General features: G+C 30.0%; 2 protein-coding genes across 4 annotated transcripts in view; one reads left to right on the top strand and one right to left on the bottom strand.

Annotated features, from left to right (window-relative positions):
- LOC115878492 (rho GTPase-activating protein 17-like) overlaps positions 1–19,177 on the bottom strand; it is a 49,911-nt gene extending 30,734 nt beyond the window's left edge. For both annotated transcript variants that reach the window (XM_030895022.1, XM_030895023.1), the window contains exons 1-8: positions 18,632–19,177; positions 18,234–18,372; positions 18,072–18,168; positions 17,832–18,007; positions 7,129–7,345; positions 3,598–3,820; positions 2,685–2,834; positions 2,484–2,625 (exon numbers count right to left, since the gene is read on the bottom strand). In XM_030895022.1, the coding sequence (XP_030750882.1) occupies positions 2,484–2,625; positions 2,685–2,834; positions 3,598–3,820; positions 7,129–7,345; positions 17,832–18,007; positions 18,072–18,168; positions 18,234–18,372; positions 18,632–18,684 (1,197 nt within the window). In that variant the 5' untranslated portion in view covers positions 18,685–19,177. The remainder of the gene's footprint in view (positions 1–2,483; positions 2,626–2,684; positions 2,835–3,597; positions 3,821–7,128; positions 7,346–17,831; positions 18,008–18,071; positions 18,169–18,233; positions 18,373–18,631) is intronic.
- Positions 19,178–20,118: 941 nt separating this feature from the next.
- Positions 20,119–21,010, top strand: part of LOC115878491 (UNC93-like protein MFSD11) — a 56,112-nt gene continuing 55,220 nt past the window's right edge. The window contains exons 1-2 of one of the 2 annotated variants that reach the window (XM_030895020.1): positions 20,119–20,259; positions 20,461–20,737. In XM_030895020.1, coding sequence (XP_030750880.1) covers positions 20,645–20,737 — 93 coding nt within the window. In that variant the 5' untranslated portion in view covers positions 20,119–20,259; positions 20,461–20,644. Of the gene's footprint in view, positions 20,738–21,010 lie in introns of both variants that reach the window. The other variant, XM_030895019.1, reaches the window with a different exon arrangement.

Below are 21,010 nucleotides of genomic sequence, written 5' to 3'. Positions count from 1 at the left end.
TGATTCATATCCTGCCTTAAAGAGTCCAATGACGTCATTACAGTTTTTTCGAATAATGAGAATTTTTCGGATAACTTCAGTAAATCGCCATTTAAGACATTGTCTTCGCTGGCACTTGTCCTTGCCATGGATTTTTCTTGTAAAACGTTCCGGAAGTCATTAAGGTCAGTCTTAAACTTGGCAGCCATTTCTTCCATGCGCTGGTTCAATATTTGAAACTCTCCCACCTGCTTTTTAGAGGAGTCCTCACTTTTGCCTCCACCTCTGGTCATCATTGCACCACTCTTAATCACGAATATGACACTTTTTCTATTTTTAATAATAATTACAGGTACTATAATTGTAAATTAATACGACTGCCGCTAGCACATAACCTACTCGGTACGCATGCTTGATGGATCAAGCGCAGTTGAAGGTATCGTTATAAAATTTCATTATAGGAATCTACCTAACAGAGACACTTTAAATGTAAAAAGAAGAGGTTTTAGTTTCAACCAGTGGCGTAGATGTGATATGCATCGGGCAATTTTTTCAAAAAAAAAAAAAAAAAAAAAAAGTACGCCACTGATAAATATAAAAATTTCGGAGTTTTTTTATTTACTCGGTTTATTTCCAAGAAAAAATGTCTCTTGCAACTTTCTCCTATCTAACACCATTTTGTCACAATATAAAAATAAATAATTTTTTTAATGAGAATCTTAAATACCAGCGAATTTTTATAACTAGAGGGCAGAAACACATGTGCATCGTTAGCTCCGTTCATCTTGGGTAACTTTAGTACTTTTTACTATTACCACAGATTAGGTATCCTATAAGTATACAGATAAAAATCTTGTCCCTAATTCGTGGTACGAAAATTGTTTTTTATGACGATGTGCAAACGAGTCAAATTTCCTGTGCGCAAAAATAAACTCGCGTAAAATAACAATAAACAGTGTAATATAGAGATATCGCTAAACCGAATAGCGTGCATGGACGTTAATAAGGCCAGGTGTTATTTCCTTTACATGAGGTGGTATTAACTCTCTTCATTTATAGTTATTGGATCGGAAAGAATTTGATCGCGTCGCGTCCGCTATTTAAACTTAACCTAACTTTGAATTTAAAACTTTGAAATTGTTTTGTTTACTAGGTATTTTAAAACTAAAGGGCTAAAGTGCTTATTTCCAGTGCTTTATTGTTCAACGTCTGCAAGTGGGTTTAGGGCAACAAGCAACAAATTCTCTTAGAAGGGCTAAGTCGTCATCTGCTGTAAACCTAAGACTCTTTATAGGTTCTTTAGTATTGGAAGAGTTGGAATCCATATTTTGAGCCATATTTATTTAATTAAAACTAATCCCAGCTACTTAAATGTCAAATTACCTAATAAAACTAAGGCAATAATTCAAAACAATTCAAACATAATCTAAAATAAAACATCTCGCCGGCCGGCTCCGGTTGTCAAATACCCGCACATGCCCATTTAAGCAATTTTTAAACGTTATCAGAGGTTATTTAGAAAGAGCGCTTGGTGTAATTGATCCGCAAATTACGTCAGGCGGTAACATTATTAGCGGGTGTTGCGTTGACTCGCGCATATCGTAACCCTGATAAGGTACGCGTAAATACTGGATGACGCTATTCGGTTTTCCGATATCTCTCTAATAACTGTGCCGGTCAGGCGCTGTGCACAATTTTAGAGGCCATAAGTGGGCGTGCTATGTGCGCAAACTAGTCACCTAACTAGTGCCCGATTCCGAAAATTGGAACCACGAAAAACAATAAAGAAAAAACAAAGATTATAATCTGTATAATCTGTGCTATTACCTCTAAATAAATTTTTTAAAAATTATAAATTTAAACTAGAATTTTTTTTATTGTTAATAACGTAGTAAATTCGTAGTTTTAAGGTAGTTATAATAATTCGCATATTTAAGGTTCTCAGTAAAAAAATATTTATTTTTAAATTGTGACAAAATGGTGTTAGATAGAAGAAAGTTGCGAGAGACATTTTTTCTTGGAAATAAACCGAGTAAATAAAAAACCTCCGAAATTTTCATTTTTATCAGTGGCGTACTATTTTTTTTTGAAAATATTACCAGATGCGTATCACAGCTACGCCACTGGTTGAAACTAAAACCTCTTCTTTTTACCTTTAAAGTGTCTCTGTTAGGCAGACTTCTATAATAAAATTTTATAACGATACCTTCAACTGTTAAAAAAACTATTAAAGAACATCTTTAATTTTTAAAAAACTTTAACACCCTGTAGCTTGCGTAAGAGGCATTTCCGACCCATAGTGTGCTATATCAAAATTAATATTTCGACGTCCCCTATCATTCCTCGAAAGCATGACCGACTTACAGGAATCACCCTGTATACTAATATAACAAATATAGTTTTTTAATCTGAAGAAATAAGAAAGTTTAAGTTATAAACATTGTTTTTTACTGTAATTTGACAGTTACTATACTTAACTTACTATACTTTAAAGCGGTACTTACCTCTTCATATTTGTCCCATAATAAATTTGGTGCTATTACTATTGCTATGTTTGAGGAAGACATTTTGTTCTCGGTATGCTGAGTAAGCTTGGCTAAGAATTGTATAAGATAAGCTAAATTATCCCTATTTTCCTGAGGTAACCTAAACGGAAATAATATTATATTACAATTTGAAAATATTGCAAAGATCGACTTTATTACTTATTTAATAAATGCTTTACGATTTCTATTCTTTGATCTTCGGGACCCTGCATTGACTGCAACCAATCTTTATGAAGACTATAAGTGAGCAATGGTTCGGGGAGTTCCCGCAAATAGGATTTTAACGTGCTCGCAAGAACATGAACATCTCTGAAAAAAAAAAATATTATCAGAAAAAGCCCAATTTCTATTTACTAGATCTATTTAGACTCGTTTTTTATTCACAATCGTTCAGAATCGAACATTTATCTATCTCTTTTTAATGATTTCTTGCTTTAACAATTCTTGGAGTTTTCTCTCAAATATAGAACTTTTGCTTAACTTAAAAGAACTGTGTTTTTCACAAATGCTAACAACTTTTTCGGGAAATTTAACGATCCCGTAATCAAAATTGAAAATATTGAATTTTGGGATACCCATTGTATCTCCGCTAACCTTCCACTTATCGATTAGCTAATAACTGGTTCAAAAATAGTTCCTAACACAAAATCCAGATACATCATCAGATTTTTGCTATAAGTTGTACTTGAATATTGCCCAAAGTTCTGTTTTTTTAAATGGCTGTATATTTTGACTGACATTGTATATTTTTCATTAAATTTTTTAACATTCAAAACAAATGCTTCTCAGAAAGGGAAAAACCTATATAGTTTTATTTTTTTTACACTAAATGCAAAAAACAGGCAAAAAATGCAAACGTTAGAGATTTGAGTTTTTAACCCATAATGAAATTGGCGGAGGTTAACTGTTAAAAATCTTTAAAAAACCTACTATCATGCAGATTTTGACAAGTCAATGGCGTCTCTTCCAACACAATAACTAGAAGAATCGACTTCATATAAAATATAATAGGTAAGTTTTACTTGCCCCCCCGCTCGTTCAAAGCACACAAGACGCTACTATTATAACTTACCTATATTCTGGTATTAAACTTGTAAAACAGCCACTATCTATAGATGACTTCAGTCTCTTAACTTTTGACATGCCGCCGGCAAGTCTAAATAACCCCTCTTCGCTCATACCAAGCTCTAACAAACTTGTGATACATATTTCTAAAGGAAAAGCTAGCTTCTTTCCAGTGACCCTTAAATGTTCAGCTAATGGTACTCCAAAAACCTTTTTAATGGGACTATCACCTTAAAAATATACAAAATATTATTAAAAATAACTTCTATACAGTGACAGCCAAAAAGTCTACAACTGATTTATTGAAGCCTAACTGAAGCCATTTATTTTTGAACACTGATTCTGCCGAAGATTCTACAATATCAATTTCAGAATTAGGCCAGTAAGCGAGGGCTTTGGGTCCGAATTCTGAACACCTGCACCGATTGACGTAAAATTTTAACGAGATATATGGTAAGAAACAAAAGTTACATAGTAGCGATGTGTGCTTTCACCCTGGGGGTGAGTGCCACCCCTTCTCGGGGGTGAAAAATAAATCACACATTGATAATTACCGTAAGTGTAATAATAGCCGAGATATCACACTGTAAACATGATTTTTTATTTTTCGAAAACTAAATTATTGCAACCTTTTACCGTAAAATAATGGCGAAGGAACACATTTCTCGAAGAAAATGAATATGACCATATTTAACCCTTTACTTCACTGTGTATCTCTTGAGATACATTAAATAAAAAAATTCGTAACAACTACTATACATGTTCTGTAATTTAACTAGTGCACTCTATGCACAGTTTATGTATTTAAGAGATAGTTCCCTGCGCATAGCTAGCCTAAATTTGTACTAGGTGGCAGTCGGGTGCATAATGGCGTCGAGTGCAGGCGGGTGTTTCGACATGCAGATAAGTTTTTGACATAAATATGTGGTATTTTTTCAAAAATCCATTAACACTTAGTCAAGACATCAAAGAGAAGCATCAACTACTTCGACATTACAATATTTGTATTGTCTAATTATTTTCTGATTAGTTTTAATCCAGAAAATGATTAACGTATCTCACAGGATACACCGCCATGATCAGTATAAATAAAGATTTTTAAATTCCGTATCTTACAAGATACATCGTCATGTTTATGTAGATATTTTTCTTCCAGAATTTTTCTTTTACTCAAGATTACAGAACAAGAAAAATATTATTCTTGGTTCCAACTGGTTCCAAAGAAAAATATAAAGTCTGATACCCAGAGAAGCTCATCATCTGAAGATGAAATACAACATACTTGCCGCCGTCGAATTGAAGAGAATGATACATCCTCTGCGCCATCGATTTCTTCCTCGCTAGAAAATTTAAGTATATTTTCCGAAAGCGAATCGCAAAATATAATAGGCGATCATATTGCTCTTTCTCTATGATATTGCTATGAAAAAGCTGTATACTTTTTCAGAGCATTTCAAAACAGTTGTTATTAAACCTGTATTAGTAGTAACCTAGGACCTAGAGGGAATCTGATTCACCAAACTCATCTCCAAGGACGGCCACACCGAATAGTTTAAGAAAACTGACGCCTTCCAATTTCCCGAAAATACCAGTCAGTGTTTCCCCGGCCAGTTTTACACGTCCTAAAAGACCCAGGCTTTTGAAAAAATGAATTGATATTAGACGAAGTAAGCCTTCCCTAAATGGGAACGTAAACCATTTGAATACTGCGCTACTATAAGTAACAAAATTTGTCAAAGTGAAAATTGATATCACCTTACGAATATTTTTCTTTGTTTTTTAATCGAATTTGGAGAAGTAGAGAAATATTTAGAGTCTGATAAACAGCTTCAAAAAATGGTTGAGGATCTTTTTCTCAGGTAGTACGCAATGAAAACAAAGTTTGTATCGTAAAATGGTATTTTAAATGGATTTTTTTTCGAGAATTTTAACCTACCTGTGTAACTATTAAAATAATATCCAAAAACAATACGTTCTCTTTTGTTTATTTAGTCTAAGTTTTAGTATTTCAATGTTAGTAATAATTGGCAATGTATATTTTAAGATACATTTATTAATTATCGTTAGTTTCTTCAAAATAAGTAATGTATCCTCTGGGATACATATAAAATCTCCACCAAGAGCAAAAAAAATTTTTTTTGCATTTTTTCCTAACTACATTGATGTTACTTATTTCATTAATCATAAAATTTTAGGCAAAATCAGAAATATTTTCTTTTGCCAAGTAAAGGGTTAAAGTGCTTGAAAAGACCTTTTAAATAATGATTTTTTAAAAGGCTTTTTCAAGTTCGTAGCTCAAAAACTCGCGGTGTTATGATAAAAATAAAATGGTCACCTCATTTTTTCGGAAAAAAATTAACAACAAAATCTATGACTAAAATCATAAAAATAAAAACCATCAATTTGTAGAAAATTACACGAACTACAAATTAACTTCTAACAGTCTTGAACTCTTAATTTTTACGAGATTTTTGGGTTTTAAGGGCTGAAAGAAGGTGGTCCTTACTCGCAAGTCAAACTGAAAGAACGTAATATCTACAAAATAAAGATATCTACAGAAAATTGAAAGAGAGCAAAAATATTGCAAAAGAAGACCTTCAATTTTACTCTATTGCATTTTTACGTATCTTGCTTAGTTTTTGAGATATGTCAAAAAAATTAAAAATTTAATAAAAAAAAGTTTCCATTATTTTCAACTTTTTTCCAAATTTAGGCATTCTAAACCGCTCGAACTTGCAAAGCCTATTCTAAGTACCTAAATATAGCCAACTGCATATGTATTATGCTTAGTTTTTGTTTTTAAGATTTTAGTCAGAGATTTTGATTTAGGTGACCATTTTATTTTTATCACAATTCCGTGAGTTTTTGAGATACGGCCTTTTTTATAAAAGCATTTAAAAGGTCTTTTAAATCACTTTAAAAACGGTCATATTGATTTTTGTTATTCATTGTTAATTACTGTAGGTGTAATAATAATCGAGTTATCACTCTGTAAAAGTGATTTTTTATTTTTCGAAAACTAAACTGCAACGTTTTACGTAAAATAATGCCGAAAGAACACATTTTTGGAAGAAAATGGCAGAAAAATATGCAGTTCTTAGATGAAAAATCAACATTTTCATTCCTAAATAAGTCGGAAAATATTATTTTTCTGAAAAAATGTAATAGAACATTATTTACTTAGAATTCATCCCTTTATTGATTTTTGCAATTAAAATGGGTGATTTATTTTTCACCCCCAAGAAGGGGTGGGCGTCACTCCCAGGGTTAAAGCACACATCGCTACTATGTAACTTTTGTTTCTTACATATATCTCTATTCACTGTTAAAATTTCACGTCAATCGGTGCGGGTGTCAAGCTTTCAGAGGTAATGCCCTATTTTTATCCTTGCTTACTGGCCTAAATGCCTAACATAAAGAATCGATATAAAATACCGTAACAGGAATTAAAAATATATTTTTAAACATGTAAAAAGTACGATAAAGAAGTTATCACATCTGTTGTAAACCATCTGATAGTTGCCATATATTCACATACCTATTGTCCTTTCAAGCACGGGTATTATTGTCTCTAAATTTTTCAAGGCACTTTCATGATATCCCCTTTGTAATTTTAGCAACTGTAATATATAAGAAGACAATTCATTCTCCTTAGATAACAGAGTAAACATCTCTGTAGCCAGAGCGTCTCTGCTTTGTTCCACTTTGAAGTCAGCTTCTTCCATGTCTTCTTTAAGGTTCTCCTTTTTTGTTGCCTAAAAAAATATATGTTATATAAAATTTAATATGTATTAAAGTGGGTTTGTAAATTTTCGCTTCCTTGCCAACATTTCAGAGATGACAATGATAAAGTGATTATACCGGGTGTTTTAAAAGTGGCTCACCCCTACAAATTTTCTATTTTTTCAGATAGAAAACGAGTTTTGGTAGGTTAGTATATGACATAAATGAGGTTTGATTGACGTATTCTACTAGTTTCGTTCATTTCCTGTTTCACTGGAAATGACTATAACTTTTGATTTTTAAAAGGTACTCTCGATATTTTTTACTTAATTTGATAGAAAATGGCATTTTGAATAGAATGACATATCATATGTCAACTTTTGACATTTTCGCTCAAAAAATAATAGTATTTTAAATTTCAATCTAGAGTGTCACGGTCATAAATGCAACTACAATTTGCAACTTTAAATAACAAGTATGTGATACCAAATGATTCGTAAAAGAATACTTTTTTCAAATACGCTAATGAGCCACTCTCGTTCAATTAAAAAAATCGAGTTATGATTAAAAATACGATTTGGGAATCTTTTAACTGACCAGGAAAAGACACGTAGACGATCAAATATATTTTTCCTTAGCTCCATGATTAAAGAATTAATGGTTTTAATAGAGCCATTGCACCTTACAGTATGGCCCCGGATTATCTTTACAACAGGAATTTATTATTGACATATTGAGAAAAATGAATTCTTCATAAAAATTTTTGCTTGTTCTAAAATGGTTAATCCCGTTTATATTTTTCCAAATTTGCATACCGTTCCGGTTCGGTCCTAAAAATCAAAACTGATATTTGATAGATTATTATTAATAGAATTTTAAATAATGTAATATTTTTTGTTGTGTCAGAATGTTAAAGCACAAAATTTATTTAGTTCAATGCTAGAAAAAGGGTGATAATAGTTATCGGAAAATGTAAAACTTTAACAACAGTAAAGAATATGACGTTAATCAAAATTAATAATAACCATCTATTATCAAAGAATTAAATCGAATTGATATTACCATAGAAACGCCTTTTGATTTTTAGTACTTGAGTAATTCAACCATACTTACTTTCATGTTTTTCTTAATTTTCTCTGAAACAGTATGAAAATTTCGAAAAGTATAAACGGGATTAACCATTTTAGAACAAGAAAATTTTGTTATGAAGAGTGCATTTTCTCAAAATATCAATAATAAAAAAGTTTTTCCTCTTGTAAAGACAATCCAGGCACATACTGTAGATTGAGCTAGCTATTTTTTTAATTGAAAATGTCAAAAGTTGATATATGATATGACATTCTATCCAGAATGTCACTTTCTATCAAATAAAGTAAAAACATACAGAGTAATGAGAGTAACATTTAAAAATCAAAAGTTGTAGTCATTTCCGGCGAAACAGGAACTGACCGAAACTTATTGAATATGTCAATCAATACCTATTTACATATGTCATATACTAACATAACAAATTTCGTTTTTTTTTATCTGAAAGAATAAAAAAGTTATACTGGTGAGCAACTTTTGAAAAATACCTGGTATTAATAATACTGAAGTTCCACAAAACAAACAATATAGAAAATAATCTTCCATGCTAACTGTTTACAGACATTTCTAAAGAAAACGATGTTACAGTGGTCTTAAAAATTATAATCGATGATAACTTTTGTGGTGTCGACCGCTATGTTTCATCTAATAAAAAATGACATAAAAACTCAACGAAAAGCAAGACTTAAACGGGAAAAAGAAAAAAGTTTCCATACTTTTTACCTTTTTAATTTAAATATTAATTTTTGACAAATGTTAAGTTAATTTTTAATACATGGCATACAGAGGTGCTCTTCGGAAAAATTAGCAATAAAATATTTTTACAAAGGTTACTGTGACACTGTTTTTTTCTCGATCGAACGGTATTTTAAACCGTCAAGTAAAAACACTTTATACATACCTCCATAACGAACTCTGATTTTGCTTCTAATATAAAAAATTAAATGTCAAATTGCTTGAGTTATTACGTTATTGATGAAGACTATCTATAATATATCATATTATGAGAGATACACAAAATACAAATGAAATTCAAGTCAAGTTAGTGCAATATCAACGTGTTAATGTAACTTGCAAATAAACTACTGTTTGTAGGTGATACTACAGCGATCTGATGTAAACTAAGGGTAAAGTGAACTGAAAAGTATGTTTATAACTGCCCCTATTAACACATTTTTCTACCTGAGTGTTTTGTATTCTAGCTGTCGCCTAAAGTTGACCAGCTCGAAAATTACAATAAAACTGTCAGTTCAATTTTAATAGAATTTTATACCTGCAGTTTTAATGAGCAATTTGTCAATGATCACAAAACACACAGGTAGAATTAATTCTAAAGCCTCATTGTGAACCTAGAAATTAGTGGAATAGTTTAGTGATTTCAATTATATTTTATACTTAAGGATTTAATATCATTTACAATGTCTAAAAAATACTAATAAACTTTTTATTTCTAACTACAATTTCTCTCGACGGATGTAATAATTAAAGGCCAAAATGACAATACTCGCAAAACAAATTTTGAAGTACAATATGATCCAGAAAAAAACGGTGTCGGCAACGGCTATGAAATGAAGATCGTTGTCATGTTATATGTACAGGGTGAGTCAACGATAGAGTAAAGTCCATTATCTCATTTGTTTCGAGGTTTACAAAAAAAATATTAACTATAAAAGTTATAGAGATGGTTAAGTTAAGATACACATTTTAAAATTATTATACAGTATACAGGGTGCTTCAAAAAAGTGTGGCGAATATAACATATGTTTTTTTAAATACAACACCCTATTTTTTATTTTATTTTTAGATTCTGCGTAAAATTCCATTACTTTTTTATGTATAATGTTATATACCTAAAATTAATAGTTTTTGTTATATTTAAATTTGTTTAAACAATTGTTAGATTGCAGTGGGTTAAAAAATTGTCAATGATGGCATTGATTCTGAAGTTGGACAACTAAAATTTGGTAGGAGAATTTTATAGATATATAGAAAAAGACCTATGTAAAGATATTTTAGTTAGATGTTACAGGGTGTTCAAAATATATTTAGGAATTTCAACTAATTAAAATTAAGGAATTTCAATTTTTTAAATGGTACACCCTATATATTATCATTTTTTCTGATAGATTTTACCAAACTCTTAAACTTTTGTTAAGAATGTCATATACCTATTTTTATTAGTTTGCGATTAATTCCTATTTTTTCTATTTTTACCCATATTTTTAATACAATTGCGCTATAACATCATAGTTGCCATGACAAAACTAATAATTATGACAATTTCATGTCTGTTAAGCAAGTTAAGAACAAAATTTGAATTTTAGTTTAATTTGTTGTAATAAGTATAAATGGTAGAGATAACAGATTTTCTTGAAATGAATTAGTCAATGTGAATGATATACACGGACAAGCTTAGAAAACCACATTTTTTGGTTCAGTACTATTTATTATATAGTACTTTGCTAACTACTATAAGGATAGATGTATATTATCTAGAAAACTTACTAACTATATTATCTGCATCGTGTAATGGGACGGTTTCGTGGCAGTAGTAATATTGGCTTTACCAAATGAATTATAAATCAGAATTACTAAGAGAAAAAAACTATACTGTATGTCGAAGAAAATTCATATATCAGTAGTCTTTAGCAATTAGGTAATCTAATATTACCCTAATCTGTGGCTATTCGCCCCGACAAAAAATCCCAAGTGTCATCTTTCATAATATAGAAATACACCAAGAAATTCACTACTGCGATTTAGTTTATTTGAGTTAAGTTAATTAATTTTAACTAATACCAGCAATTGTAACTAATTATGAAGCTACTTGTTAAAGGTGAGTAATAAATAGTTTTGTTTTGTCATGGCAACTATGATTTTATAGGGTAATTGTATTAAAAATATGGGTAAAAATAGAAAAAATGGGAATAAATTGCAAACTATTAAAAATAGGGATATGACATACTTAATAAAAGTTGAAGAGTTTTGTCAAATCTATCAGAAAAAATGATAATATATAGGGTGTCCCATTTAAAAAATTTGAGATTTTTTAATTTTAAGTAGTTGCAATTCATAAATATATTTTGAACACCCTGTATCATTTAACTAAAATATCTTTACATATATCTTTTTTTTCATCTCTATAAAACTCTCCTACCAAATTTTGGTACTCCAACTTCAGAAACAATGGCACCACTGACAATTTTTTACCACACTGCAATTTAACATTTGTTTAAATAAATTGAAATATTACAAAAACTAATAATTTTAGGTATATAATATTATATATAAAAAAGTTATGGAATTTCACGCAGAATCTAAAAACAAAATAAAAAATAGGGTGTTGCATTTAAAAAAACATATGTTATAGCCGCCACACTTTTATGAAGCACCTTGTATACTCTATAATAATTTTAAAATGTGTATCTTAACCATCCCTATAACTTTTATATTAAAAATTTTTTTGTAAACCTTGAAACAAATGAGATAATGGACTTTATTCTATCGTTGACTCACCCTGTACATATGTAGGTATATAAAATTATCGAGTGAATGTCATCGATATTCATTTCCAAGCCAACTGGTCGCCGTTTTTTTTCGATCATACGGTATAATTAGTTAGTGAGTTAACTTTTTTTACTAAGTGAAAATTGCTGCCACTAATTTTGACGTCCTGAATGTTTACATTGAAATTAAAAGAACAATCTTCTACACTAATTGACATCACTAATTTATTCCACAATTTTTAGGTGAATGAAGCTTAAAAATTTTCCTAATGCCGAATCCAGACCAAGCAGACAAAACATCGACAAGACAGAAACATTCACGTTTTACAACAAAATTGCGACAAATCCAATACATTCCTGCGACATTTTTGTCCCATTTTTGTTTTGTTTCAAAATTCGGAGACTTTTCAATGTCCCGTCTGGAGTCGGTAAAGAACAAAGTGTCTATGTTTTGTATATTTTACGACAAATTGTCGGCGTAGTGTGGATGGCGTGTGCTGCCAACAGTAGGAGACCAGTGAAATCACACATGGTTAATAAAACTTATTCGCAACAACTCAACTTTTGACTTTGTTGTACTTTTGTCCTTGCGATGTGGACAATTTGTCTCAAGTTTGTCTTGTTTTTGTCTCAAAATCGTGTTTACTTTTTGTCGCCTTGGTCTGGATCCGGCATAAAACGTTATTTTTCGGGCAGAACATGTGTCCTGAATATTTGGTTTTTTGACTCATTTCAACACATACCTGGGATAATTTTTAAGAGCAAAATAAACTTGCAACAAACATTTTGCAATTTTTCAATTATCGTTACTTTTTGATGTTTATTCTTCATAATGACGAGGTGGCTTTGGTGATTATTGTTGTGTACGATTGAATATGGTTCTTAGTGTCTAATATTGTGCAAAAGTCATTAATCTTGTTGAAGATGGACGAAATTATGAATATTCGTTTGGTCTTTGAAAAATAATAGGAAAACACAACACAATATATTTACAGCCTAGCAGCATTAACCTTATGAACCAACGTCTATAGACAGTTATAGCAGCCGGGGGAAGCAATACAAAGTATTAGAGTATTTTAACTAAAAGTTTTTTTGTCTGTTTGTACACTTTTAGATATTACAGTTATTAGCCGACCATACCAACAGGTATAATAGTAGGCTATTAAGATCGGCAAAAAAAAGTTTTTTTAATTTCACTCAAAATGAGTTATTTGGGTCATAAATACTGACCTAAATACAAAATATTTTCATGGTATCTGTCTGTCTGTCCGTCTGTAACACGATAACTCAAAAACCGCTAAACCGATTTTAACCAAATTTGGCACAAAAATACTGTGGCACCTGAGAATCTGGCCATTAGTTTTTGGTGGGGGTGGTGGGTTGGTAAGGGGGTATGGGAGGGAGTTAAAAAATCGTAACTCCAAAATTACAGTAGCTAGCGAAACGCGGTTTTCAATTTAAGATTAGGAATAATATTTGCCACAAAATTTGTAATAGCATGAAAATCAGTCAAAGTCGCAATTTTTGAGATATTCCGTGTTTCCGTAGTCCGTTTTTGAGAAAATCCGTGTGGAGAACACCAAACTCCCATCGGACGCGACCAAAGACATTATAAAGATAGACCGAACATCTCAACCATAAATACTCGTTGGAAGTGTATCAAACAATCCATTGTGTCAAACAAGGACAGAAGAGATAGAGAAGTCTAAAATTTCCGACCCCGGCAACTAGGCGCATTTGGATTGTTCTAATGGTCAGTGGCGTATCGTTTTTTGGAAGGAATTTAATTAGTAAAGTGAAAGTAAAGTAATTAGTAAAATTTTCATTCCATATTAATATACTACATTAACACTTTTTCGTCAGATGAGTTTTGTTATAAGGTCTAATATAATAATATAATTCATTTCCCATATATACTTATGTTGAAACGTTAGTAGGTAGTTTTCTAAAATCGCTCCAACGTCGATTTTCAATTTCAACTTTTAGTTACTTCTATATAAACTTTCAATTACTTTTGAATATTTACAGGGTGAAGTTTCTGAAACAGTTCTATATTAGGTTTGTGGTTGGTGACTTTTCTTTCAATTTTTTTTTCAGAATATGGAGGCAATGGTAAAGCACATTTTAGACATTTTTGTAAACATAGGTGGCCGGAACATATTTTCAAACTAAAGTTGTAGATTTGCCATTAGATTTCCATTCCAGAAATACCTAGGGTTGCCACCTGTCCATTTTTGAAAAGGACAGTCTTTTTTTGGAATAACTTGTCCTATTGACTTTTTTTGACTTAAATAGTCATTTTTATTTACGTATTTTCCCTGAGAAAATTACCTACAGCAAACAGAAATATTCTTTTCGTCCAAATTTAATTAGAGATGTTATAAAACTTATAAATAAATTTTTCTTGTTTAGAATAGGCAACATTATTTAGAACTTCCCGTTTAATCTCAAATGACAGTTTAGGTTTTAGTTTTACCTTTTTTGATCTAAAAAGAACTTCAAAATTAGTAATTAGTAACGATTTAGTTAGTTCGCAATCGACAGCTTCCTGTGAAGTACTGTGTAATAGTTGTTTAATCTTGTATTACTAATAACTTTTCCTATACCTAAAATCGATATTTAATGAGAAAATTGTTTTTTTGAAAATATAAGGCAAGATTTGACTTTCGGTCTTCTTCTTGTATTATGGTGGCTCTGATACGAGGCAATTACCTTTTAGTCTCTCAATAGAAGGCATTTATCATTAAAGGTATCAAATCTGTGTGCTACAGTATGGGATTTCTGTCGCATAATAATGAATATTACGTTTATTTACAAACCTATTACTTTTAAAGGTAGCTTCATCAGACAATCAAATTTTAGTTAAATGTCTCAATCTTCATGAACTGTATTAAGCATATGTATGCGGTTTGAATCACCTTGTATGTTGACAAAAATATTTTGAAAATGTGCGCTATAATGACCCCCATCTTATGTAAAAAATTGAAATAAAAATCACAAACCAAAAACGTAATAGATAAAAAGTTTTTTTGGAGGCCTGGGTCATTTTGTATATAGGTATGTACATATATATATATACATATATACATATACATATATATACAGCCGTTATATTATTATTATATAGGTATGTATAAAACTAGTAGCCTAAAAATTATTTACAGTTCGTCCCATTCTAAAAAAAAGATAAACACACCGTACAAATAACTCTAGGAAGAGGTATTTGTACGGTGGTAAAAAATTGCCTAAACAAGGCGGAAGGGGCAGTTATAATAAAGCAGTAAAATGCAAAAAAGGTCGGGTAAACACCTTTGTTTATTTGTTGAGCAAAATTCCTTTAGAATATTGTATATAATGACCAAAATATGACGCAATTTTAAGAAAAAAATGTCACTTTCTGGCTTATAATAAAGTTTCAAATGCAACGTTTATATTCAAATTTGTTATGATCTACAACAGTTAGGTAGTAATTGAGACGAATTATAATTCAATTACCGACTACTACGTTCTTGTTTTAATAGATCCAAATTCAACAAATATAATTAGAAATTATTTTAATTGTAAGGAGCTCTCTTGTGGGACGCCTACGTACAATTACGGCGGAAATATGTACCTACCTGTGAAAAGACAAATTCGGGTAATTTGAGCTTATATTTCCACACACTTGACACTGTCGTATCATATTGAAAATTCTCAGATTCAAAAGTACGTTAAACAAAAACAAAAACTGCTGAAAAACACTGAAAAGTTCACTTCGGACTTGATTCCGACTTCAAACACACCGTAAGCTAAACGTAGTACGCTATAATGGACCATAATGGACCAAGGGCCTTCGCGAGGGGTGGTGGGACGGACGGCTCATTTTCGTTCTGGAAGACTAGCAGCGACGTTGCCAATAGTTCTAGACGTTTCAACACATTAAACAGTAAACATGTCCTTTATAGTAACGCATATATCCTCTGGTTAATAACATATTATTACGCATGCTTCTTTAAAAATAAACTATTAATTTAATTAAGAAATTGAGATTTATTGATATCCGGTGAAGGTTTTAAAGTCACCTTTTCTGCAAATCAAACTAAGTAGATAGGCGCAAATTTGAGATGTGGCAATGTCGCCTTCTCTATCTCAGTTGGTTTTTACAATATGTAGTCAACCTCCGATTGTTTGATCGGGTTAAAATACACAATATGATATCTGTTCTTCCTAAATCTATGGACGCGACCCTAGGTGGCGGATAGGGGAAATACCCGCGTACCAAAATTGGAAAAATTCCTTTACTATGAAACTAAAGAACTGCCTACCAACTTTTTATTAGCATATTTTAGTATGGGCGGCTATACGTGCCTCCCGGCGCCATTTTTTTTTTAATATCCTTAGTTCTGTTAGTGTTACTAATATTTATTAAAACGAAACCTGTATCGTTACTTTTTAACGTTTTTTAAATTTTAATATACCTAGAGTTCTAATCAGTGTCAATATGACACAGAGGCCACCTCGTGATATTATGAGAGTTGAAAAAATTGCAAATTGTTGGTGGCAAGTTCATCTTGCTATCAAAATTTACCAATGTGTTGATATGAGCCAAAAAACAAAATGCTCAGGAGACATGGTTCTGGAAAAATAATGTTTTAGGAAAAGTTACTCACAAAATCACAGGGTGTTTTAAAGTTAAAGTAAAAAAACCTTCAATTAACCATGTATATAGAGCCAAAAAAACTGGCTTGTTTTAAAATGGTTAATCCCATTTATACTTTTCTAAATTTCCATACCGTTTTAGAGAAAATTAAAAAAAATACGGTTGAAGTCTTAAAAATAAAAAGGCGTTTATATGATAATATAATTTCGATTTGATTCTCTGATGGTTATTATTAATTTTGATTAATGTCACATTTTTTGCTGTTGTTAAAGTATCACATTTTCCGATAACTATTACCGGCCTTTCCATAGCATTGAACTAAATAAATTTTGTGCTTATTTAACATTTTAACCAGAAAAAATAAGGTGTTAATTAAAATTCTATTACCTAACATATTTACTTAATAACAATCCATACAACAATCTATCAAAAAATGAAAACGAAATTATATTACCATAGAAACGCGTTTTGATTTTCGGGACTTCAAAACACAAGATAAAATTCAACCATATTTTCATGTTTTTTTTTAATTTTCTCTAAAAAGGTATGAAAAGTTCGAAAAGTATAAATAGAATAATTAATTATAAATAATTTTAGAACAAGCAAATTTTTTTATAAAGAATGTATCAAATGTCAATAATAAAAAAGTTTTTCCACTTGTAAAGACAATCCAGGGACATACTGTAGTACATATAGGGAAATTAAAATAACTTTGGTTGCACATCATCAGCAAACTCCATAAGACGACGCATGGTGTCATTGATGATGTGCACCCAAAGTTGTTTTAATTTCCCTATATAAATAAATAATAACAGAAGGTATATTTTTAATAATTTAGGAAGGTGAATAGTTTAATACAATTAGAAATTAAAATTTGTGTTAAGCAACTAGAATAATAATTTCTAAATGGTAAATAGTAATTCCAAATAGACAAAGGGAGAGTTAACATTTGTTATAAACAGTTACATTGAAAATAACTTTAAATTGTTTGTTTTGTGGTTGATAATATATTTATCATTGATAATACCATACACATTTCTAATTGTTTCAGTTGCATATAATTAAATGAAATAAAATATACACCCATAAATGTAATATGAACTGTTCAAGTATCACAAAAAGTTTTGCAAATAAAAGATATACTTATACACTAACCATAGTTAACTATGATCAATGTTTTTTACCTAAAGATGTTTGCTTTTTTTTGAAAAACATTTTTAAAGAAAACAATATCTTGATTTTAGGGCAATGACAACTTTTATAAAACTGAATTGATTTAAGACTTACATGATATCTGTTACTAGCTGAATCTTTGTCCAAACAATATTTCTTAAGGTTGTGCTTTTGCTTTATTATGTTAGGAAGTTCCACATCGATCACCCTTTGCAAAGGTGAATATACCAACTCCTCCACCTTGACTTCATGATCGGCAAATTCTTTTGCAAGTTCTTGTTCCACACGTCCTGTAATTTAAATATTTTTAATTGTCGCTTGGTTTGTGATGATTATAGTGATTCAAATCATTACCAGAATCTTTCAAGACATGTTGAAATAACACACATTCTTTCTCTTCTTTAGCTTCCTCAATAAATATGCTACCAATTTGATACTCCAGACATTTTTTCTAAAAACATATAATAATAAATCCCTATTCTTATCTAAAATTGTTAAAGAATAATCTGTTTTTACCAAACGTTTATCTCTTTCATTTGTAGGTCCATTAGGACAAATTTTTTTGGTAATAGCAGTTAATGCTGATCTGAATACTTCAACTTTTTGATCTGCAATTTGTAATTCTTCATGATTAAGGACCTCACTTTTTTCAGCCCTAAAATGGCAATATCATTATTACCTTCAATATTTATAAATGAAACATAAATTGCTTAAAATGTTATATAAATATAGGTGTCATTAATGGATATAGATAACACTAATATAGGAGGTATATCAAATAATCATTTTGTTGAAGTAAACAAGTGGCTAAAAATATAAAATCTAAATTTTCTTATCATTATAAATTTGTAAATCTCACAAAAAAGCGTTTATTATTTATTAATATTTAGAGAATGTATTCATAAAAAACTTACTTCAAAAAAGTTTGATCTGCAAGTTGCTTTACCCTGAAAAATTGTTTCTTCATTTCGAAAGCATTATATTTTATAAACCATCTGACAAAAATAATATTCACTCAGTGTTTTGTTTGAAATAAATCATCACTCAGAAAATGATAATACACATTAGATATTTTTGGATGTATTCAAAACTCTTGAAATGACTATCCAGCACGTTAAAATTAAAAGAAAATCAATAGCACTTATGTAAACTAATGATTCTACATAAAATTAAATATTACAAATACTATTCACAGCACAAAAAAATATACAATAAAGAATCACTTTCTATTTATTGCAATAAATTGCAGACACTGGTCGTTAGTTGATGGATATTGGTGACGAATTGTTTTAATTAAATACAACAAATTTCCCATTCGCGACACTTTTTATCTTTACCGTCCTTTGAATCATTTAAATTTAACTAAACCGATAAGAATGTATATATTTAAACAATTTTTACTAGAAATAAAATCGGAAAAAATATCTGGGTGAGGAATCTGCCAGAATTTCGATGTGACATTTGACAGTTCTGAAGTATGAATCAGCGACATATTTACCTAATTTTTTTTAATTACTTTGAATTCTTTGAATTTAATCAATGATTAAAATTAATATTTATTGATTTATTGCATTTACTATCGTAATTAATAGATGAGGTGTAGAATTTTTGTCATTTAATTATCATTCTGTAGAAAATAGTTATCAAATAAATTATTGAACAAAACCCAAAGACAAAATCTTATACATATGCAACTAAATATACAATTTCCGCAGTGTTGTCATACTGTATCTTATTTTGGCAAACTTACAGTTTAAAAACAAAATGAACAATTCTTATTATTAATTCAATCAATTATCAATCATTTTGATAATTAGGTCTATGTGTAATAATGTAAAATAATTATTCGTTTCATCAAAAGGGTAGATTAAAGATTTAATTAACTTAATCTGCCGTTTAGATACCTGTTTAGCAGGTTACAATTTATAATACATTAGCATAGGTCAATGGTCTTTTGTTATACTTTAAAAGTTTTTAAAGTTTATAGCATTTAACCATAATGTTTATGAACAATTTATATTATAAATTTGCTCTTTGTTGGTCTATTGTAATACCGTAATACCTAATAATAGTAATATGTAGTACAATGTAGAATTTAAGATTTTTTCTATGAATCCCTTTTTCACTTTTTCTATAAATAGCTCAATAGCTGTAAGTTATGAATTGTCGATTTTCCGCTTTTATAATATTTTATCCTTTTTATTATAATTATTTTAAATTTAACATTTAATTCTGGTCAAGAATACGAATATATAATATTATTAATTTTAGCAATGCAGATCTGGCAATGAAGCATAATATTGTACTACTGTCAAATGTCAAATTGTACAAAATATTTCTTCTGTGGATTCTATTCTTGCCTTTTAAAAAAATTCTTAACCTATAAAAAGTAATAAATAAACAAAGAAATAAAGTTTTAAAACAATTAAATATGGGCCAGAAAAGATATTTAGTAAGCTAGTAATTTAATAAATTTCTTGTTTATAACAAATTTATACACACCGTCAATGGCATTGTTTAAAATGATGTCAGATATTCAAATGTAAGTAAATCAAAAACTGTGTTAAATTTTATTTTCTTTGCTAAACAGTACCATTATTGTGTGGTAATGAATTAGAATATATACAATTAAATTATAGTACTATCCATGTAAGTGCTCGCTCTTATAAATTGATACTACGGTTTATTATCTTACTAATAAAATAAAAAATTTGACTCCCACTTATCAACAAAATTGCGGCAGTACTTGCAGCACCGCGGAACGACGTAACGTTGTATATCAACACAACGTTATTCAGTCAGTCTCAATCAGGCAAAAGTAAAAGTGACCGCGCGGCAGGTTTTGTTTTTGTAGAAGTTTTGGATGGTACCAGCAGCACTGGAGTGTCTTTGGTTGAGAAGAAATAACACAACATTTTCAAATTAAAATGGCTTGTGATAAAGGCTTCATCAATGTCCTTATGTTGGGGTTGGCGTTTATGCTGGTTTTCACTGCTTTTCAGACATGGGGTAATATTCAGGTAAGTTTTTTTTTAATAATTTTTGATAATTTTTTAAAATTGGTTAGCTATTTTTAAATATAGCTATTGCCCCATTACTTTCACTTTTAGACTGTTGTGCTATAATTTATATTATTTCTTTCTTAGATGTATAGATAGGTTTATAGACTAGGTACCCAGAAAAATATTATATTTCATGTTCACTTATATAAATATTTTTTTTCAATTATTATTGTAAATTTATTGCTATTAGTTACTATAATTGCTTTTATACTTTTCTATTTATTTCTGATT

This window comes from Sitophilus oryzae, unplaced genomic scaffold (assembly GCF_002938485.1).
Source record: "Sitophilus oryzae breed Bouriz unplaced genomic scaffold, Soryzae_2.0 scaffold_1515_pilon_pilon, whole genome shotgun sequence".
Lineage (NCBI taxonomy): Eukaryota > Metazoa > Arthropoda > Insecta > Coleoptera > Curculionidae > Sitophilus > Sitophilus oryzae.
Note: the sequence above shows the minus strand (reverse complement) of the source record. Positions and strands in the feature narration are given on the sequence as shown.